Raw genomic sequence first — 23,335 nt, forward strand, 5'->3', positions numbered from 1 at the left:
ACTGAGCCTGCGCTCTCTAAAGCCAGCGCTCTGCAACAGGAGAAGCCACCACAGGAGGCGTCTGTGCCCCTGCTCATCACAGTTATAGAAAGCCCACATGCAGCAACAAAGAACTGTCGCAGCCAAAATTAAACAAAAATTTCAGAATAAATAAAAATTAAAATGGATAACCAAGGACCTACTGTATAGCACAGGGAACTCTGCTCAATGTTATGAGACAGCCTGGATGGGAGGGGAGTTAGAAGGAGAATGGATACATGTATATGTATGGCTGAGTCCTTTCCCTGTTCACCTCAGACTATCACAACATTCTTCATTGGCAATACCCCAATACAAAATAAAAAGTTTAAGTAAAATATAAAAAGAAACACACACACACACACAAACCCACATAACTTTCTTGAACCCAGAAGGTGTAACCAACTAAACCGAAATCTAGGGGAAGAGATACGGACAGAGATATGGATATGAGCACTGGCTCACCCATAGCACAGGATGAAGACAAGAGTAAGGTGCCTGCTAAAATTTGTAACCAAGTGCTAAATGCCAGATGCGTGTATGATAGAGAAGCTGGAAGCCTCACACACAAGGCAAGTTCTAACCCACTCAAGATTCTTCTTGCACCAACAGCCACTCATAAGGAAGATTACGGAGAGGGCCAGAGATGGGGAGAAAGTCTCCCTCCTCAGCCAGATCCACAGCATCACTAAGTACATGTTCTATCTTCTAAGTTACTACAGACGACATTACCACCAGTGGCTTCCCTACCACATAACCACAAAGCCTTTTCCTAACCTCTCGTGGCAGTTTTCTCGCCATATTTCCAGCCACTGTTTCCTCACGCTTCTCATCTGCTTTCTTGCTGCAAAGTTCTAAAGTCAATGCCACACTTTAAGCTTTTGTTTCAGCCACATCCTATTTCTGATACAAACGTCTGTGTCAGTTATGTATTGCTGCCTGACCCGCTTATACGCTCACAATTCTGAGTTAGCATTTGAGATGAACTCAGCTGGGCAGTGCTGATACCCGGGGCCATTCATGAGACTTAAGTCACCTGATGGCTTGTCTGGAGTCAGATGGTCTAAGGAGGCCTCAGTCACCTGTCTGAGGATTGTTGCCAACCATCAGCAAATCCTCACCCTCCATGTGGTGTCTAATCCTAGAGGAAGCTGGCCCAGGCTGCATCACACTGTCCTCAAGAATCTAATCTTGAGCTAAAAGATGGCAAAGGCTAATGCGTTTTTCTTCTTTAATTATTTACTTTTGGCTGCACTGGGTCTTCGTTGCTTACTCTCGTTCCAGTAAGGAGGGGCTCCTCTCTAGTGCAGTGCACAGGCTTCTCATTGCAGAGAGTATTTTTCGTTGCAGAGCACAGGCTCTAGGTGGGCAGTTTTCAGTTAACTGCAGCTCCCGGGCTCTAGAGCACAGACTCAATAGCTGTGGCTCACAGAGTGAGTTGCCCCATGGCCTGTGGGATCTTCCTGGACCAGCGATCAAGCCAGTGTTCCCTACACTGGCAGGTGGATTCTTAACAATTGGACCACCAGGGAAGACCCCCAATGTGTTTTTCTAGCTTCTATCATGTTTGATAATGTTTCACTGGCCAAAGAAAGTCATGTGATCAAGTTCATCTTCAAAGGGTAGAGAAATTAACTCCACCTCTTGATAAGAGGAGCATCAAAGTCACACGGAAAAGAGGTGTACAAAAGAGAAGGGACGAAATTACCATGCAGCAATCTACATCACTATTCACACACACAAAATAAAGCAAGGTAAAACATAAGAAATCACTTACCCACTAATACAGCTAGAAATAAATTGACAGTAGCATGTGCTGTCAAGGATATGAAGCAAATGAAACTTTAATCTACTGATGTGATGGTTGGTTGTTTAGTCGCTGAGTCGTGTCCGACACTTTCTCAACCCCACGAACTGTAGCCCGCCAGACTCCTCTGTCCATGGGATTTCCCAGGCAAGAACACTGGAGTGAGTTGCCATTCCCTTCACCAGGGGATCTCCCCAGCCCAGTAACTGAACTTGCATCTCCTCCACTGCAGGTGGTCTCCTCCTTTACCACATTACCAGTCACCAGGGATTCCCGATTGATGATGGAAGCATGAACCGTTTCAACCACTCTGGAAAACTGCTTACAAATATCTACCGAAGCTAAAAATATGCCTATGCAATGATCCAGAAATACCACGTCTCGGTTTTGTACCCAAGAGAAATAAGGAGATATGTTCACAAGAAGATGTACACAAGAATACTCATAGCAGCTTTATTCATAACAGCATTGGGAAAGAACCCAGATGTCCATAAACAGAATGAAATTTTTTAACTGTAGTGTATTCAGACAATGGAATATTACACAGCAATTTTAAAAGAGATCTACTGATAATGTGACAAAGATAAAGTTCATAGGCACTATATTAAGTGAAAACATCAGACACAAGAAGGCGTACTGTGTGGTTCTATTTTTCTGAACAGGAAAAACAAATCTATGGTGACAGAAGTCAGAATACTGGTTAACTCTGGAGATGGGGCTTACTGACCTGGGTCGGGCCCAAGAGAACCTTCTGGGAAGATAGAATTTTTTTTTTTTTAATGTGGGTGGTGTGAAAGTGTCACTCAGTCATGTCCAACTTTGTGACCCTATGAACTGTAGCCCACCAGGCTCTCTGTCCATGGACTTCTCCAGGCAAGAATACTGCAGTGGGTAGCCATTCCCTACTCTAGAGTAGTATAGATAAATATATATAATTCACTGAGGTGAACACTAAGACTTACAGACTTTTATGTAAGTTATGTCTCAATTAAAGAACTTAAGAGGAATTCCCTGGCAATCCAGTGGTTAGGACTCTGCACTTTCACTGCCAAGGGTGTGAGTTCAATCCTTTGTCAGAGAACTGAGATCCCACAAAGCCTTTCAGTGTGGGGGGAAAAAAAAACTTTAAAACACAAAAACAGAACTCTGTGAGTTCAGGGGAAATGGACAACAGCTCCCTGCAGGGAAGTTCTGTAGCGAGAGCCAGACTGTCACTTACCACCTGCAGGACCTCAGTTAACTTATCAGGCCTCAGTTTCCTCATCTGTGAATTGGGGATAATAACAGTACCTTCCTCAAAGTGTCATTGTAAGGACTAAATAAAGACACAAAGTTTAGGGTAGTAGCTATAATACTATCTAGCAATAATAAGTACTAAATAATCATTTGCTATTATGATGATGAATGGCTGAATATTCACTGCTAGGGAAAAAGATGACCACTCTAAGAATAAAAGGAACAATCAACCAAAAGCTTACAAGATGTCAAAAGTCTTTTAAGTCCATTGCTTCAAAATATATCAAATTTGAATTAAAAGACTCATTCAGCAATTCATGCATATGGTAGGAGAGTTTAATGTAACTTTCTCAGTAAATGATAGACTGGAAACTGCTAAGGACTGAATGTTGGTGCTCCCTGGAGTTGACATGCTGAAGTCTAACTCCCAAGGAGATGGTTAAGAGGTGAGGCCCTTGGGAGGTGATTAGGTCGTAGGGATGGAGCTCTCATGAATGGGATCAGTGCCCTTACAAAAGAGACTCCAGGGAGCTCTCTTGCTCCCCTTCTGCCATGTGAGACATGGCAAAAAGATGGCCATTTATGAACCAGGAAGTGGGGCCTCCCCAGACATCAAATCTGCCAGCTGTGATCTTGGACTTCCCACCTCTAGAACCGTGAGAAATAAATTTCTGTTCTTTGTAAGCCACCCAGTAATTTTGTTATAGCAGCCCTAGCTAAGACAGAAACCAGTATTTTAAAATGTGTAAAAGACTTTTATACACAAAGAGCATGCTCCATCTAGTGGACATTTATAGGATACCATACATTGACTTCCACCATCCAAGAAGCATTTATAAAAATGAACCATATATTAAGTGCATCAGTTAGAGACTGCATTCAGCCACAATAAATCCATCCCTGCCCTCCCCCAGACTCCCCTCCCCCCAAAAAAGACAATGTCATGTACCAATAAGAAGTGCATCTTTTTCGTGTAAACAAGATGTCCAGAAACAAACAACCCAGGGCTGGTACACCCACACAAGGATACCAACCGGGGAACCAGGATGGTTGTAGCTCTGGCCACAATCTATTATTTTTTAATCTATTATTTTTATATGTTTAATTTGGCAGCACCATACAGCTGTGGGATCTTAGTTCCCTGACCAGGGATCACACCCTCAGCCCTGTATTGGAAGCTCAAAGTCCTAACCACGGGACCACTAGGGAAGTCCCCCACGCTCTCTTTAGACTGTTGCTTTCGCCCCCGTGGTCACAGGGTGCCTCCTCTAGCACCAGATATGGTGCCCGCTTGTACAAAAGGCAAGAAGGAGAGAAAGTGAAAGTGTCAGTCGCTCAGTCGTGTCTGAAGACTCTTTGTGACCCCATGGACTGTAGTCCGCCAGACTCCTCTGTTCATGGAATTCTCCAGGCAAGAATACTGGAGTAGGTAGCCATTCCCTTCTCCAGGGGATCTTCCTGACCCAGGGATTGAAGCTGGGTATCCCGCATTGTGGGCAGATTTTTCACTGTCCGAGCCACTGGGGAAGAAGGAGAGGGATCTGGCTAAATGAAACCATTCCTTTGTGACATCTTCCCCAGAACTCACACTCAAAGATGTCTCTTGCTGGCCAGGACTGGAGAACGTGACCTCCACTGCCAGCAAGGACAAGGAGGTGGAAGTATTTTAATCATGCGCATTCCCTGATGGTGTAGTGGTTTGAAAGTGGCCCCCACCACCACCATCACCGAAAGATATGTCCACCTAGAAATTCTGGTTGTGAACTCAGTTGGAAAAGGGTCTTTGTGGATGTCATTAGATTAAAGATCTTGAGATGAGGCCATCCTGGATATCTGGGTAGACCTTAAATCCAATGATATGTCCTTATAAGAGACACTTAGAAGACACAGGAGAGGCCATAGACACAAAGAGGAGAAGGCCATGTGAAGATGGAGGCAGCGATGGGGGCGATGCTGCCACAAGGGAAGGCACACCTGGGGCCACCCAAAGTGGGAAGAGGCAAAGAAGCCTCCTCTTCTAGAGACTTTAGAGGGAATGTGGCCCTGCAGACACCTTGATTTCAACTTCTGCCCTCCAGAAGTGTGAGAGAATAAAATTCTCTTGTTTAAGCCACAAAATATATACATACATTGCATAGTCCCAATCTGAACAAAAATACCTAGGTGCTTTTGCAAGTAAGAAGGGGCAGTTTTGGCAGGCAACTACCAAGACATGCCATTTTCCAGGCAAGAGTACTGGAGTGGGTTGCTATTTCCTTCTCCAAGGGTTCCTTTCCCAACCCAGGGATCGAACCCAGGTCTCCCGCATTGCAGGCAGACCCTTTACCGCCTGAGCCATCAGGGAAGCCCTAGACCTAAAAGCAAATCTCCATAAACACTTAACATTCAACAACATAAAGATCACACACTCTGCCTGTGGTGTGTTACGTGTGTGTGTGTACACACGCTCAGTCGTGTCTGAGTCTCTGTGACCCCAGGGACTGCAGCCCACCAGGATCCATGGAATCTCCCAGGCAAGAATACTGGAGTGGGTTGCCACTTCCTTCTCCAGGGGATCTTCCCAACCCAGGGATAGAACCCTCCTCTCCTGCACTGGCAGGTGATTCTTCACCACTGAGCCAACATAAAGGATGTCGCTAAAGGAGTACTAGGAGAGATGATTACCGCCCCGGATGCTTAGTCTGTAGAAACAGGAGGTTAATCAGCAAGGGGCCCTTCCATGGGCAGAGACACAGATAGAGGCAGGTCGCCGGTCCTGACGTTTTCTCCCCTGGCGTGAATCCTCTTGTGCACGCTGAGTGAAGAGCTGTGTCGGAAGGCTTTGTCACACTGAGTGCATTCGTAGGGTCTCCCCGTGGTGTGGGTTCTCACATGGACGATCAGGTGCGAGGACTGGCCGAAGGCTCGCCCGCACTGCGGGCACACGTAGGGCTTCTTGCCGGTGTGGGTCCTCGCGTGCTTCCTGAGGGATGAGGGCTCCCCGAAGGCGCGCCCGCACTCCGGGCACGGGTAGGGCTTCTCTCCGGTGTGGATCCGCATGTGACTCTTGAGGGTGGAGAGCCGACTCAGGACCTGCCCGCAGGTGGCGCACTCGTAGAGCTTCTCGCCGGTGTGGATCCTCTTGTGCACGTTCAGGTTGGTGCTCGTGCGGAAGGGCTTCCCGCAGTGGTTGCACTGGTAGGGCTTCTCTCGGGTGTGGGTCCGCACGTGCGTCTTCAGCGACGAGTGCTCCCGGAAGGTCTTCCCACAGTGGCCGCATTCGAAGGGCTTCTCTCCGGTGTGGGTCCTCATGTGGCTCCTCAGGGAGGATGGCTGGGTGAAAGCCTTCCCACAGTCCTTGCACGAGTAGGGCTTCTCGCCCATGTGGTTCCTCTGGTGCAGGATCAGGTTGAAGTTCCTCGTGAAGGTCTTCCCGCACTGGCTGCACTCGAAGGGCTTCTCGCCGCCGTGGGTCTTCAGGTGGCGCCGCAGGTTGGAGAAGTACTTGAAGGCCTGCCGGCACTCCTGACACTCGAAGCATTTCTCCGCGGTGTGCGTCTTCTCGTGCCGGATGAGCTCGGAGCTGTACCGGAAGGATCTTGCACATTTGTCGCACGTGTAGGTTTTGTCCCCGCTGGGGACTTTCTCAGGCACGATGAGGCGGGTGGTCCGGAGGAAGGATTTTCGGCTCTCTCGGCCTTCAAAAGGGTTTCCTTCAGTAGAAAATCGCGGGTACTGAAAAAGCGGTTTGATGCTGTCAAAGGGCTTCCCAAGCTCATCATATTTATAGAGGTTTTCTCCGACCTGCGGTGGCTCCTGTCAATTGAGGAAAATGGGAAGACCAGAGGCTTTATTGCAGTCACAGGTATTCTCCCACAAGCAAATTGTGTGTAGGAGAGAGGTGGTCCTATAGCTCAAACTTTTACTGTCCTAGTGTATCTCTGCCATTTTTACCCTGAGTTCCTTCAAGAGGATACTCTGCCACAAAGAGCTATCATTTTCATTACCTTCATGGGACTTCTTAGAAATAGATTTTTTTTTTTAATTGTTAAAGGCTAAATTAAGTCTTGAATGCTCTACATCTCTGTCAGATTTACAAAAATGGTAAACTTTGCACTGTTTACAACAGCCAAGACATGGAAGCAACCTAAATGTCCATCGACAGAGGAATGGATAAAGAAGATAAAGTAATGGAATACTACTCAGCCATTAAAAGAATGAAATAATGCCATCCGCAGCAATATGGATGGACACAGAGATTGTCACGTGGAGTGAAGTAATTCAGAGAAGGAGAACTATCCTATGACATGCCTTATACATGGGATCTAAAAATAAATGATATTAATGACCTCACTTGCAAAACAGAAACAGACTCACAGACTTAACAGTACAAACTTACGGTTGCTGGCTGGAGTGGGGGTGGTGCGGGGCAGGGGGGTGGACAGGAAGGGACAGTTAGGGAGCTTGGGTTGTGATGGACATGTACACACTGCTGTATCTAAAATGGATAACCAACAAGGACCTATTGTAGAGTACAGGAAACTTTGCTCTACGCAGCCTAGATTGGAGGGGAGTTTGGGGGAGAATGGAGACATGCATATATATGACTGAATCCCTTCACTGTTCTCCTGAAACTGAACATTCACCTGAAACACAACATTGTTAATCGGCTATACCCCAATACAAAATAAAGGCTTTTAAAAGCTTAGCTTTGGGGACTCTGTGAGACACATCTTGATCTACATTTAGAGTTTTTTCCTCCCCAATTCATGACATTCACAGACTCCCAACAAACTGCCTTCTCCTAGGTGAGTACCACTTGCCTTGAATCTCTCGCTGAGATTCTTGAGTTTCTAGCCTACAGCAATTCCTACTGTACAGGACCAAGAATAATCCCTTATGCCTTACCCTTTTCATGCCAATGGATGGAACTGCTGTCAAAATATCTTGATTAGGAATTGAGTCTTGGTGTTGAAGGTGAGGACCTGGAATGAATGAAGGGGGAGGAAATATCAAGTGCACAGGAAGGAAACTCTGGGATCAAAAGAACCAGTAAGCTAGATACATGCAGATTTTTTTTAATGTTGATCATAAATATGTGAAGAAACTGAATAAGAGAAACATATCAGGACTTCCCTGGTCCAGTGGTTAAGACACCACACTTCCAATCCAGGGGGTCCAGGTTCAATCTCTGGTTGGGGAACTAAGATCTCACAGGCCATGTGATATAGCCAAAAAATAAATTTTTTTTTAAAAAAAGGAACATATTATATTTTAAGCTGTTTGGCTATGTGAAGAGTTAAGTAATCACAGGAACAAGGAGTGGAAATAGTAGATAATTTTCTAAGAAAAGATTCCATGAAGACTGGGCCTGATGTTGAGAAAAAGTATTAGTTAAAAACATAGTGGGGAAGAACTGGATGAATATACACATGAAAGTGCTAAATGTAAAAAGGAGGTGGGATAATTTATGCTCTATGAAGCCAGAGTAAAGTGTTAGAGGTAAAAAGGCAAGGGAAAGAGGAAAGAAAGTGAAATTTACTGAGGAAGCTCAAGCCAACTGCCTTCCCCATCAAGGATACTGAAAGTGTTTCTAAATCTTACACACTCATCTGAGCGACCAGAGCCGTTGCTCCCCTCGCCTGCCTGGTGCTCACCTAAGTGGGCTCCTGGGAAGACCCCTCTCTCGGTGACGCACAGCTCTTCTCTTTGCTCCATATGGGAAGACATCTTGGTTTTGCAGAGTTGATCACCTGCTTATGGGAAAAGATGTAAGGTGTGACCAGACTGTGCCTGCCATGCAACAGGGGCTGATACTCTGAAGCCTTCAGGGTCACTGGATATGGAAACAGCAAAAAGGGCACACCTACATTCTGATGTAGGCTTCCTTCACAAAGGAACTAAGGTACAAGCTCCCTCAATGGGTCCCAAAGAACAGTAGGACTCTCTAATCCCCACAACCCAGGGCCTGGCTGAAGAAGGCACTTAAGAAGCCCAGGAAGAGCAGACAGGCCTTCATTTCCATGAGGAAGCCACAAGACTATAATAAGGACCATGAGGGCAGGACCTGTCTGTCTCTTCACCTCTGGATTCCCCAGACCAGCACAGTTCTGGGAACCCACCGTGGCTGCATGAATGTGTGCATGAAGCCAGCAAGGCCGGCCTTACCCACAGAGGCCAGGTTCCTGTAGTTCTCCAGCATCACGTCTCTGTAAAGGCTTTTCTGGGCAGAGTCTAGAAACAGCCATTCTTCCGGTGTGAACAGCACGGCCACATCCGCGAAGGTGACTGGCTCCTAAAATGCACATCCAGGAGCTCAGCCAGAGGCCAGCCCCCACAGGACTCAAGAGGACAGTGAGGGGCTTGCAGGCCTGGGGAAGGGAGACTCCCATGCACAGGATGTTCAGATATAGTTCTAAGGTCCCTCAGCTCAGGCCTCAGAACTGCAACTTTTCTCCATCTATTCTTCCCTCCAAATATGAGAGCATCCTGAAGTGTGGCAGCCAAGGACCTCAACTTCATGACAGGACTTAGCTAACAACTAGCCAGGACTTCCCTGGTGGCACGGTGGGTAAGAATCTGCCTGCCAATGCAGGGGACACAGGTTCAATTCCTGGTCCGGGAAGATTCCACATGCCACGGGGCGACTAAGCCCACGTGTCACAACTACCGAAGCCTGTGTGCCCAGAGCCCATGCACCACCAAAATAGCAGCCACTGCAATGAGAAGCCCATTCACTGCAAAGAAGAGTGGCCCCTGCTCGCCGCAACGAGAGAAAGCCTGAGCGCAGCTACAAAGACCCAGTGCAGCCAAAAGTAAATAAATGATTTAAAATAAAACAACAACTAGCCTGGAAATCCTTGCCCCTAACCCCACGATCCAGCAGGTGAGGTCGCTGCTCACCCACCACTAGAGGCCCAGTGCCTGGAAGCCTAGAGGCCAGCCCTGTGGGGTTGAGAAGCTCCAGACAAGGGGAGGGGACAAGGAGGCAAAGCAGGAAGAAGAGCAAGGACTTCCAGCTTACCTGTGGACAGGTGGCCAGTCCCCCAGGAGTCATGGCTGCTTCTCCTATGCTCTCCTTCTGGAGCCAGGCAGGGCCCTGAGCAGACAGAGCTGCAGAAGAACAGGAGAGCCGTGAGGGTCTCAGCGGCGGGGCTGAGGCTGCCCACCATGACTGTGAGTGACCACAGGTGCACACACCCCCTTGGACAAGCACACACACACACATACTGTACACTGAGATGTGCATGCACATATGCTCGCACACACCCACAGCTACTTGGGCATGTGGGCACACTCACCCACACCAGTACCCACACATGCATACACTATGTGCAGATACACACACACACAGACACCGCTAGAGGCCCAGCACCACACATACACAAGCACACACACAAACACACAGAAATATACAGAAACACACACAGCTCTTTCATCTCGGCCGCCAATATGCCAACCAAACTAAGGAAGACCCGAAAACTTAGAGGCCACATGAGCCACGATTGCATCATGGGAAACACCCAGGAAGCTGAGCTAACACTGGTGGCCTGCTTCACCACAGGATCAACTTGAACAAATATCACCCAGGAGACGTTGGGAAAGTCGGTTACAAGGCATTACCATTTAAAGGGGAATCAGAGCTTCTGCCCAACTGTCAACCTTCATAAACTGTTAACCTTAGTCGGTGAAAAGATCCAGATAAGTGCTGTTGAGAATAAGACTGAAGCTGTCCTATCAATGATGTGATCAGAAAGATCCGGTGAACAAAAAGCTCCCAAAGCAGCCTGTCATCATGAAGGCCGAATTCTACAGCAGAAGAGCTGAGAAGAAGACTAAGGGTGTGGAAGGGGATTGCAGAGAAGGAAATGGCAACCCACTTCAGTATTCTCGCCTGGGAAATCCCAGGGACAGAGGAGCCTGGCGGGCTAGAGTCCATGAGGTCAAAAGGGGTTAGACATGACTTAGCAACTGAACACCACCACACCAGCTTGAAGCCACATGGTGGGAAATTCATTAAATGTCGAGTGCTTCTGCATGGAACTCTGGTTCAATGCTATGTGGCAGCCCGGATGGGAGGGGAGTTTGGGGGACAACGGCTACATGTATACATATGGCTGAGTCCTATACATATGACTCAGCTTCACTGTTCACCTGAAACTATCACAACATCATTAACTGGCTATACCCCAAAAGAAACTAAAATGTTTTTATTTTTAATGTTAACAAGTGCTTTAAAAAAAGAAACACACACACACATTTCCTCCATTCCAAATCTCTGGAGCCACAGTCTCGATTCACCAACAGATGCTGAGGTTTCTACAGTGCCCCCTTCTCCCCCTTGACTCAGCCCTGACTGCAGGGCCCCTTCCTCTGCCCCAACTCTGCAGGGTTGGTACCGCCCAGGACTTACCACAAGCAGAGAAGAGAAACCATCACTTCCCTGGGAGCCCGCCTGAGAAGGAAGTGTCGTTCCTTTCCCGTCTTCAAATCGATAACATTCCTCCCCTACACCAGGCTCCTCACTCTGGCCTGTTACAGAGAAGTGATGCCCCACAATCCCATCTCCCGATACCCCCACTTCCCCTCTCAGTGGGACTTTTCCCTTGGTCATTAAATCTGAACCATGTCCAATCCCTGATCCCATGGTAGTTTCCCAGGGCAGCTATTTAAAAAAAAAAAAAACAAAAAAACCACAACTGGGTGGCTTAAAACAACAGAATTGTATTCTCTCAGAGTTCCAGCGGCCAGAAGTCCAGGATCAAGCCGTTGGCGGGGCCACACTCCCTCTCAGACTCCGGGTGAGTCATTCCTTGCCTTTTCTTGGCTTATGGTGGTTGTTGTTATTCAGTCCTTAAGTCGTATCCGACTCTTTGCAACCCCAAAGACTGCAGCACACCAAGATCCCCTGTCGTTCACTACCTCCCGGAGTTTGCTCAGATTCACGTCCATTGAGTCGGAGATGCCATCTAACCATCTCATTCTCTGTTGCCCCCTTCTCCTGCCCTCAATCTTTCCCAGCATCAGGGTCTTTTCCAGTGAGTCAGGTCTTCGCATCACGTGGCCAAACTATTGGAGCAACAGCTTCAGCATCAGTCGTCCCAATGAATATTCAGGACTGATTTCCTTTCAGGTTGACTGGTTTGATCTCCGTGCAGTCGAAGGGACTCTCAAGAGTCTCCTCCAGCACAATTCAAATGCATCAATTCTTTGGCACTCAGCCTTCTTTATGGTCCAACTCTCATATCCATACATGACTACTGGAAAAATTTTGGCTTCTGGTGGTGAAGGTCAATCCTGGACTTGTAACTGTGTCCCTCAAATTGTTGCCTCTGTTGTCATGTGACCTTCTCCCCCACGTGTCCCTGTCTTCACAAGGCATCTTCCCCTTCTTAAAATGGCACTGTTCATATGGGATTAGGGTCCACTGTCATGATCTCACCTTAACCTGATGTCATCTGCAAAGACTCTATTTCCAAACAAGGTCACGTTCACAGGTACCAGGGGTTAGAACTTCAGTAGAGTCTGGGGGGGGGGGGGCACAATACAGCTATAATACCCCACCTCTCCCTCTGGCTACTGTTTTATCTCTCCGTTCCCCATCATGGGCAAACTCTGTACTCATTCCCTCACCTCGATTCAGTTCCAAAACACCACCATTCAACAACCAGCACCTCACTAGAGTCCCCTGTGACCTCCATCTCCAGGGAGGATCAAGTAGAAATGTTCAGTCGTCCAATCCCCCTATGTTAAAGCCCACCCCACCTGGGCTTCGGAGGGCTTCCCTGGTGGCTCAGTTGGTAAAGAATCTGTCTGCAATGCGGGAAACCTGGGTCAGGAAAATCCCCCTAGAGAAGAGAATGGCAACCCACTCCAGTATTCTTGCCTGGAAAATCCCATGGACAGAGGAGCCCGGCAGGCTACAGTCCATGGGATCACAAAGAGTCAGACACGGAAGAGCAACTAACACTTCCACTTTGCTGGGCTTCGGCACCCAACCCCCAGCCTCCTCCACTCCTGCGCAAGTTCCTGCCCCGTCACTTGCTGGTGTCCCACCGGGACGCCAGCATGCTTCTCCTGCATTGGCAGGTGGGTTCTTTACTGTTGAGCCCCCAGTCCCCCTCCCATAAGTGCCCCCAGTTGTCTGGTAAGTGAATGTATACATGACCCACCAAACTATCTCAACTTGACCTCCTGAATACATCTTACATAGTTCCATGCGTCCCTCGGAGAAGGCAATGGCACCCCACTCCAGTACTCTTGCCTGGAAAACCCCATGGACGGAGAAGCCTGGTAGGCTGTGGTCCATGGGGTCACGAAGAGTCGGGCACGACTGAGCAACTTCACTTTCACTTTTCACTTTCATACACTGGAGAAGGAAATGGCAACCCACTCCAGTGTTCTTGCCTGGAGATCCCAGGGATGGGGGAGCCTGGTAGGCTGCCATCTATGGGGTCACACAGAGTCAGACACAACTGAAGTGACTTAGCAGCAGCAGCAGCAGCAGCAGCAGCATGCTTCCCTACTGTGCAGACAGAAGTTAACACAGCCCTCCTGACTGCTCTCCTTAGCAAGGCCAGCTGGCAAAGCTGGCCCTTAGCTGGCCTCTGGGCACTTGGATTTCTTTTTGCTTTTCTTTTTAAGCCTTCTATTTGAATTCCTTTTTTTTTTTTTTTTGCTGCACTGCACAGCATGTGGAATCTTAGTTCCCTGACCAGGGATTGAACCCATGCCCCCTGCATTGGAAGTGTGGGGTCTTAACCACTGGACCGCCAGGGAAGTCCCACAACTTGGATTTCGAGACAGTTCCCCCGACCCTAACTGATAAGAGGGGCTCACTCTGCTTAAACTGTCTGTACAAACAATGAGGTCCATGTTGGATGCCTTCTTTCTTTCCAGAAGCCTGGAGTTTAGGTATGTGCTGGGCAGATGGTGTCTACAGGAGCAGCCCCCAGGGAAAACCCTGGGCTCTGAGTCTATAATGAACCTCCCTGTAAATTTCACTGCACACATGTTGTCACAGCTTGCTGCTGAAGGAATTCAGCATGTCCTGTGTGGCTCCACTAGGAGAGGACTCTGAAAGCTTGTGCCTGGGTTCCTCCAGGTGTCACCCCAAAAGCCTTTCCCTTTGCTGATTTTACTTTGCATTCCTTCACTGGAATAAATCAGAGCCATGAGTACAACAGTAAGCTGAGTGTGGGGTGTGGCCTTAGGGACCCCTGACACGCCTACTCCATACTCACTCCCCAGTCAGACTGGGAGCTCCCTGGGGGAGGGCGTCAGGGGTTTGTCTGCAATTGTTTCCCAGTGTCCTTCTCACCACGGGATGACAGTCTAGAGCACTTCCAGAGCACTTTAAGAGCAAAGAGTACTCCAAGTACTCCATGAGTATTTTATAGCACAAATGGCCAAAAACCACATGAAAAGATGCACAACATCGCTTGTCATCAAAGACGTGCAAATCAAAACTACAGTCAAGTATCACCTCATACCTGTCAGGATGGCCATGATCAAAAAATCTACAAACAATAAATGCTGGAGAGGATGTGGAGAAAAGGGAACCCTCCTTCACTGTTGGTGGAAATGTAAATTGATACAGTCACTATGGAGAACAGTATGGAGGCTCCTTACTAAAATAGTAATTATTATTACTATTATTAGTAGTAGTTATTATTAGGCTCCTTACTAAACTAAAAATAGTACTACCATTGACTCAGCAACCCCTCTCCTGGACATATACCTGGAGAAAATCATAATTCAAAAAGATACATGCACTCCAGTGTTCACTGCAGCACGATTTACAATAGCCAGGATACCGAACCAACCTAAATGTTCATTGAGAGAGAAACAGATAAAGAAGACATGGTATATATATACAATGGAATACTGTATGTGCTACATTTTCAGCTGTGTCCAACTTTTGCAACTCCATAGCCTGTGGCATGCCAGGCTCCCTTGTCCATAGGATTCTCCAGGCAAGAATACTGGAGTGGGTTGTCACGCCCTCCTCCAGGGGATCTTCCCAATCCAGGGATCAAACCCACATCTCTTTTGTCTCCTGCACTGGCAGGCAGGTTCTTTACCACGAGTGCCACCTGGGGAGCCCATAAATGATGAGATGACTTTATATATTCTCTCCCTAAGACAACAACTGCAGTCAGAAGAAAGGAAGGTGGATCCAAGTTCCCAGACACAGCAGAACACAACACAGCAGGGCCCTCTGGCTGTAATTCCACCAGGCGCTCACTCACCAGCACCCCCAGCCCTCCACAGTCTGGGGAGGCCCAGCGCAGGCTCCGGCGTGGCCACCCTCTGCATCTGCACAGCCACCTTCAGCCCCTGGACAGAGTGACAGGAACAGATTATAGAGTCACAGCGTGGGTGGGATCCACTCACACCTGCTCACCTGGACTGAACTGGTGAGACTGGCCCTGCTTTGGGAAACATGCCAAGAGGAGGGACAAGGCTCCTCCACCATGTCCAGTTTGACAACTCCTCGACACAAAGCTAATCAGTATCATGGAATTTCAAGTCCAAGATGGGACGGAGAGAGGGGGCCCAGGTAGGGAAAGCCTCATCTAAGCAGCCCCTGGGAGCGGGGGACATCCTGGGGCACGGAGGAGCAGTGGATGGCCAGTAGACTGAGGGGTGAGGGAGGAGGCATGGGTGGAACTCTGCAAATGAGGGGGTGTTAGTAAACTATTCCCAAGGGGAAAATCCCTGCTGTGGGAGAAAGGACAGGAACCCTCTTACACCAATGGCCACTCCCTCGGGAAAGGTGTTTGAACCAACTTGTATTTTTTTTTTTAATTTTTATTTACATTTGGCTGTACTGGGTCTTTGTTGCTGCGCCTGGGCTTTCTCTAGTTGTGGTGGGCAGGAGCTACTCTCCAGTTACGGTGAGGGGAGTCTCACTACAGTGACTTCTCTCTTGGCAGAGAACAGGTTCAGTAGTTGTGATTCTTAGGCTCTAGAGCTCGGGTTGAATAGTTGCCGTGCACGGTCTTAGTTGCCCTGTGGCACATGGAATTTCCTGGACAAGGGATCGAACCCATGTGCCCTGCATTGGCAGATAGATTCTTAAACCACTGGACCACCAGGAAAGCCCCTGACTTACTTTCTAGAGGATGTCTCTGGCCTCCATGTCCAGCAGGAGGCTGGGTCCAGGAGAACTAACGGTGGCTCTGGGCAAGGTGGTGGCACCAGGGCCAGGAGGAGCAGTCAGAGGCAGATTCATATTTTGGAGAAAAGATGGCAGGACTTGGTGGAGGATGGGAAGCAAATGTGGCTGGTCCTCAGGGCAGGTGATGGGTGGGAGACAGGGGAGAATAGGCCCCTTCTCCTCAGGGCAGGGTTCCAAGCACACCTTAAAGTGTTCTTCTCTGTAACTCTCTCCACCTCAGAACCAGAACATAAGGCCCCGAGCCAAGAGCATGGTGACCGGCTTGGACACTCTCCACCTAGCCCTTGGGTCACAGGACCTGCTCATTCCTGCGGGTTTCCTGGCCATGGAAAGGGTGGAAGGATTGAAGAAGAAAATCTGGACCCAGAGAGGCAAGACCTGGACCCTGGGTGCCACCCCCTCCCCCAGGACTGCCCAGGGCCTGACATCAGGCTGGAGATATTTACACTCAATGCAGAAACACCAAGGCCTGTTCAGTAGTTCTCACCAGGAGCTAAGCCTGGGCCTCCAGCATGTTCCCAATTTCCAATCTAGTTGGCCTTCCATTCCTCCCTCCCTCCTACCTCCCCACTTACAGACATATCCTGAACCTTGGGCCTTCTTGACAGAGGCTGGGGCCCTCCTGGAAGACCACCTCCCAGGCTGACTGCATATTCAGAAGACTGCTGGAGAGCTGACCAATCCTCTGGAGCCGGAGGCATCACCTCCTCTTCCATCTCAGACTTGATCTCTATCTTCAGGTCCAGCTCTGGCCCCTGGGAAAAGGAGTGGAGGCTGCTAAGCAAGAAGAGGTGGTATGGAGGCTGTCCTCACCCTAAAAGACCCAAAGTTTGGGGGTAGTGCCATCAGAATTTGGGGTTTGTGGGACTTCCCTGGTGGTCCAGTAGCTAAGACTCTGCACTCCCAATGCAGCAGGCCTGGGTTCTATCCCTGGTCAGGGAACTAGATCCCACTTGTCACAACTAAAGTGCTAATTGCCCATGTCACATGTCACAACTAAGACCCAGCCAAATTAATTAATTAAGAAAAGAATTTGGGCAACGTGGGTCTGGCAGTTTCAGACCTGGCAACCCCACTACTTCACTGTGGGCACCAGCCAGCAAGGGTCTCTGAAAACTGATTGCACCAGAGACTTGGACATGCACACCGGCCCTTTTCTGGTTCTGGGGGGCCCGTGGCTGGAGGGTAGACCACCAACCTTCAGAGGCACTGAGAGATATTTTACTAGAAAGATTTTTGCTTTGTTCCAGGCAGCACTGCACAGCTTGTGAGATCTTAGCTCGTCGACCAGGGATTAAACTTGAGACCCTGGCAGTGAAACTGCAGAGTCCTGACCACTAGACTGCCAGGGAGTCCCTAAGAAGGCTTTTACAGAAAAACTGGGAGCACTTAGTTCTGAATATGAACACTCTTCTGTGTTTTCCCAGGTTTTGTATCTGACTATCTGGCATCTGTCAATCACAGGGCCACAGTTAGTTATCCACATCTCCCGTGACCCACTGCCCACACTCTGAACTGCCTCCTTCAGGGAGTTCTCACACACCAAGCCAATATTCCTCCCACCCTAAATCACCCAAGATGGGAGCTCCCTCCAGAACTTCATGTCCTGGAGGAAACACCTTGGCTCAAGTGTCTGCCTGGCCCTGGTGTGCGCATCCAACTCAGCTACTCCTCACCTTCTCCTATGAAAGGGAATGAAGAATCGTCCCCCATCAATCTTACCATTTGCAAATCATAGGATGAGTTTTCCTCTGAAATATCCTGCAGAGGAGTAGGCTCTTTGGGTGTAAATTGAGATTCCCAGTCTAAAATGAATGGGGGGAAAAAAATTACCTTATTTCAGAAAGAAGTCATGGTATGAAACTGACACACACTTTTTTTTTTAATATTGACCCTAAACTTGGGACAATACTGAAAGGTAGAAGGTATCAATGAGCAAGCTTGCGTTCTGCCGTGTGCTCAGTCATGTCCAACTCTTTGTGACCCCATGGACTACAGCCCGCCAGGCTTCTCTGTCCATGGGATTCTTCAGGCAAGAACACTGGAGTGGGTTACCATTTCCTCTCTCCGATCCTGGGGAAAGTCTCTTGTGTCTCCTGCATTGGCAGGCAGATTCTTTACCACTGCAGTGAGCAAAGAGAGATTCTAAAGAGTAGGGCTGTGTGTAGAGTCGGGCAGTGATGGGATGAAGCGGAAACCAGAGGCTTGTCCTGGTAAAAGAATTCATGGAGGCTTTTTTTAATATTTAGTTATTTTTGGCTGCGCTGGGTCTTCACTGTGGCCCGTGGGATCTTCACTGTAGTGCGTACACTTATCTCTAGTTGTGGTCTACAGGCACATGGGCTCTGTAGTTGCAGCTCAAGGGCTCTCTAGCTGTGGCGCTGGGGCTTAGTTGCCCCTCGGTATGTGGGATCTCAGTCCCCTGACCATGTATGGAGCCCACATCCCATGCACTGGAAAGTGGATTCTTAACCAATGGACTACCAAGGAAGCCCCCTCCATGGAGATTTAGACTGATATTGCCAGAAAGTGTGTTATCAGGGAAACAGGAAGCAATCAAACAAGAAATATTCATAGAAATGTTCAATATAAAGATGAACGTGGTTATACCGCAATACAAAATAAAAAGTTTGAAGAAGAAAACAAATTAAAAAAAAAAAAAAGACAAATGTGACTTCCCTGGTGGTCCAGTGGTTAAGGCTCCACACTCCCAATGCAAGGGACCTGGGTTCAATCCTGGGTCAGGGAACGAAGATCCCACAGGCCACTGCAAGTAAAGACCCTTTGTGCTGCAACTAAGTCCTGCCACAACCAAACAAATAAATAAATATTTTCAAACTTAAAAAAAACTAAACAAAAAGTGTGTGTATGATATGGAGAAATCAGAATCCTCACCCACCACTGGGGGAAAGGTAAATTAGTGTCCTTAATCTCAAAAGAGGGCAACAGAGGATCAGACTGTTGGATGGCATCACCAAAACAACAGACGTGGACTTGGGCAAACTCTGGGAGATAGTGAAGGACAGGGAAGCCTGTTGGGCAAACTCGGGGATATCATGAATGACAGGGAAGCCTGGTGTGCTACAGTCCATGGGGTCACAAAGAGTTGGACATGACTTGGCAACTGAACAAGAAAAACAACAAATCTCAAAAGCATTTTGACAGAAATTGAAGCTGTGATCAAAAATCTCCCAAAAAACAAAAGCCCGTGGCCCGATGGCCTCACAGGAGAATTCTATCAAACATTTAGAGAAGAGATAATGCCTGTTCTTCTAAAACTCTTTCAAGAAATTGCAGAGGAATGAACATTTCCAAACTCATTCTACAAGGCCACCATCACCCTGATACCAAAACCAGACAAAGACAACACAAAAAAAGAAAACTACAGGCCAATGTCACTGATGAACATAGATGCAAAAATCCTCAACAAAATTTTAGCAAATGGAATTCAGCAACACATCAAAAAGACAAACTAGTGACTTCCCTGGTCAAGTTGGGTTTATTCCAGGAATGCAAGGATTCTTCAATATACACAAATCAATCAATGTGATACACCATATTAACAAATTGAAAGATAAAACCATATGATCATCTCAATAGAGGCAGAAAAAGCCTTTGACAAAATTCAGCACCGATTTATGATTAAAACTCTTCAAAAAATGGACACAGAAGGAACCTACCTCAACATAGTAAAGGCCATATATGATAAACCTACAGCAAACATTACTCTCAATGGTGAAAACCTGAAAGCATTCACCCAAAGATCAGGAACAAAACAAGGATGTCCACTTTCACCACTATTATTCAACAGAGTTCTGGAAGTCCTAGCTACAGCAATCAGAAAAGAAATAGAAATAAGAGGAATCCAGATCAGAAAAGAAGTAAAACTCTCACTGTTTGCAGATGACATGATACTGTACATAGAAAACCCTAAAGAGAGTATCAGAAAATTACTAGAGCTAATCAGTGAATTTAGCAAAGTTGGAGGATACAAAATCAATGTACAGAAATCACTTGCATTTCTATATACTAAAAATGAAAAATCAGAAAGAGAAATTAAGGAATCAATCCCATTCACCATTGCAACAAAAAAAATTAAAAATCTAGGAATAAACTTACCTAAGGAAACAAAAGAACTGTACACAAAAAATTATAAGACACTGATGAAAGAAATCAAAGACAACATAAACGGATGGAGAGATATTCTATGTTCCTGGGTAGAAAGAATTAATGTTGTGAAAATGAGTATATGACCAAATGCAATCTACAGATTCAATGGGACCCCTATCAAACTACCAATGGCTTTTTTCACAGAACTAGAACAAAAAATTTCACAGTTCATATGGAAACACAAAAGACCCCAAATAACCAAAGCAGTCTTGAGAAAGAAGAATGGAGCTGGAAGAATCAGCCTTCCTGACTTCAGGTTATACTACAAAGCTACAGTCATCAAGAGAGTATGGTAGTGGCACAAAAACAGAAACATAGACCAATGGAACAAGATAGAAAGCCCAAAAATAAACCCATGCACCTACTGGTACCTTATTTTTGACAAAGGAGGCAAGAATATACAATGGGGCAGAGACAGCCTCTTCAATAAATGGTGCTGGGAAAACCAGACAGCTACATGTAAATGAATGAAATTAAACATTTTCTAACACCATATACAAAGATAGACTCAAAATGGATTAAAGACACAAGTAAGATCAGAAATTATAAAACTCTTAGAGGAAAACATAGGTAGAACACCCTCTGACATAAAGCAAGATCTCTATGACCCACCTCCGAGAGTAACAGAAATAAAAACAAGAGTAAACAAGTGGGACTTGATTAAACTTACATGCTTTTGCACAGCAAAGGAAACTATAAGCAAGGCGAAAAGACAACCCTCAGAATGGGGAAAATAATAGCAAATGAAAGAACTGACAAAGGATTAGTTTCCAAAACATATAAGCAGCTCATACAATTCAATGCCAGAAAAACAAACAATCCAATCAAAAAGTGGGAAAAAGACCTAAACAGACATTTCTCCAAAGAAGACATACAGATGGCTAACAAACACATGAAAAGATGCTCAACAATGCTCATTATTAGAGAAATGCAAACCAAACCACAATGAGATATCACCTCACACCAGTCAGAATGACCATCAAAAAGTCTACAAACAATAAATGCTGGAGAGGGTGTGGAGAAAAGGGAACGCTCTTGCACTGTTGATGGGAATGTAAATCAATACAGCCACTATGGAAGATGGTATGGAGATTCCTTAAAAACTAGGAATAAAACCACCATATGACCCAGCAATCCCACTCTTAGGCATATACCCTGAGAAAACCAAAATCGAAAAACACACACGTATCCCACTGTTCATTGCAGCACTATTTACAATAGCTAGAACATGAAGCAACCTAGATGTCCACTGACAGATGAATGGATAAAGAAGTTGTACTACATACACACAATGGAATATTACTCAGCCATAAAAAGGAACTCATTTGAGTCCATTCTGATGAGGTGGATGAACCTAGAATCTATTATACAGAGTGAAGTGAGTCAGAAAGAGAAAGATAAATATTGTTCGTATTCTCACACACATATATGGAATCTAGAAAGATGGTACTGAAGAATTTATTTACAGGGCAGCAATGGAGAAAGAGACATAGAGAATAGACTTATAGACATGGGGAGAGGGTAAGATGTATGGAAAGAGTAACAGAGAAACTTACATTAGCATATGTAAGATAGATAGCCAATGGGAATTTGCTGTATGGCTCAGGAAACTCAAACAGGGGCTCTGTATCAACCTAGAGGGGTGGGATGGGGAGGGAGATGGGAGGGAGGTTCAAAAGCGGGGGGATACATGTATACCTATGGCTGATTCATGTTGAGGTTTGACAGAAAACAACAAAATTCTGTAAAGCAATTATCCTTCAATAAAAAAAAAAAAAAATGACCCAGCAATTCCATACCTAAGTGGAATTCCCACACTCGAGAGAAATGAAAACACATCCACAAAACTCCTTGCACACCAATGTTCAGAGTAGCACTACTCACAGTCACCAAAAGTAAAAACACACAGCCACCACCTGATGGATCAACAGAATGGATCAACAGAATGTGGTCCTTCCACAAGGAGGACTGCCATTCGGCCTTAAAAAGCAATGAAGCATTGCATGCTATGACATGAAGGAACCTCAAAAACACGATGCTGAGTGAAAGAAGACAGATACGGATGTATGATTCCATCTGTATGAAATGTCCAGGACAGGCAAATTCACAAAGACAGAAGGTGGATTAGCGGTTGCTGGGGGCTGTGGGAGGAGGGATGGGAAGTTACCGCTAATCAATAGAGGATTTCTTTTTGAGGTGATGGAAGTGTTCCAGAGCTGGACAGTGGTGATGGCTGCACAACTTTGTGAATATACCTAAAACCTGTGAAATGTACACTTTAAAAGGGTGAATTTTACAGTGTGTGAATATCTCAATTTAAAAAAAAAAAAAGACAAGTTGATTTGCAGGGCAGGAGTAGAGACACAGATATAGAGGAAAGACTTGTGGACACAGAGGGGGAAGGAGAGGGTGGGACGAATTGAGAGAGTAGCGCTGAAACATATACATTACCATATGCAAAACAGATAGCTAGCGGGAAGTGACTGTATAACACAGGGAGCTCAACCAGTGCTCTGTGACAACCTAGAGTGGTGGGATGGGGTCTTGGGGGTGGGAGGGAGGTTCAAGAGACACCGGATGTGTGTATACTTGTGGCTGATTCACACTGTGGAATAGCAGAAGCCAACACAACACTGTAAGGCAATTATCCTCCGATTTTTAAAAAAGAATACACTTTAAAAGAAAAAACCTTTAAAAAATTGAAATAGATCTTTTTTCTTTTAACTTTTTAAATTTATTTATTTTTAATTGGAGGATAACCACTTTACAATGTGGTGCTGGTTTCTGCCATACATCAACAGAAATCTGAAACCAACATTTAGAGGACAGTTAGAAAGTGAAAAAAAGAAGAGTTAAAGGAACTCACCCCAAACAGTCTTATTTCCCCTCAGAATAAAGAATCTTACAAACACTCTCAAACTGACACTTCCCAGCAGCACCCG

General features: G+C 46.5%; 1 protein-coding gene and 1 pseudogene across 7 annotated transcripts in view; one reads left to right on the plus strand and one right to left on the minus strand.

Annotated features, from left to right (window-relative positions):
• Positions 1 to 2,254: 2,254 nt before the first annotated feature.
• Positions 2,255 to 23,335, minus strand: part of ZNF333 (zinc finger protein 333) — a 30,153-nt gene continuing 9,072 nt past the window's right edge. For 6 of the 7 annotated variants that reach the window (XM_065917571.1, XM_065917568.1, XM_065917565.1 and 3 more), the window contains 8 exons: positions 17,946 to 18,028; positions 16,799 to 16,978; positions 15,292 to 15,379; positions 10,065 to 10,153; positions 9,209 to 9,335; positions 8,698 to 8,796; positions 7,949 to 8,025; positions 2,255 to 6,856 (listed from right to left, as the gene is read on the minus strand). In XM_065917571.1, the coding sequence (XP_065773643.1) occupies positions 5,759 to 6,856; positions 7,949 to 8,025; positions 8,698 to 8,796; positions 9,209 to 9,335; positions 10,065 to 10,153; positions 15,292 to 15,379; positions 16,799 to 16,978; positions 17,946 to 18,028 (1,841 nt within the window). In that variant the 3' untranslated portion in view covers positions 2,255 to 5,758. The remainder of the gene's footprint in view (positions 6,857 to 7,948; positions 8,026 to 8,697; positions 8,797 to 9,208; positions 9,336 to 10,064; positions 10,154 to 15,291; positions 15,380 to 16,798; positions 16,979 to 17,945; positions 18,029 to 23,335) is intronic. The other variant, XM_065917567.1, reaches the window with a different exon arrangement.
• On the plus strand, positions 10,171 to 13,045 carry LOC136155632 (large ribosomal subunit protein uL15-like; annotated as a pseudogene).

Source organism: Muntiacus reevesi, chromosome 1 (genome assembly GCF_963930625.1).
Source record: "Muntiacus reevesi chromosome 1, mMunRee1.1, whole genome shotgun sequence".
Lineage (NCBI taxonomy): Eukaryota > Metazoa > Chordata > Mammalia > Artiodactyla > Cervidae > Muntiacus > Muntiacus reevesi.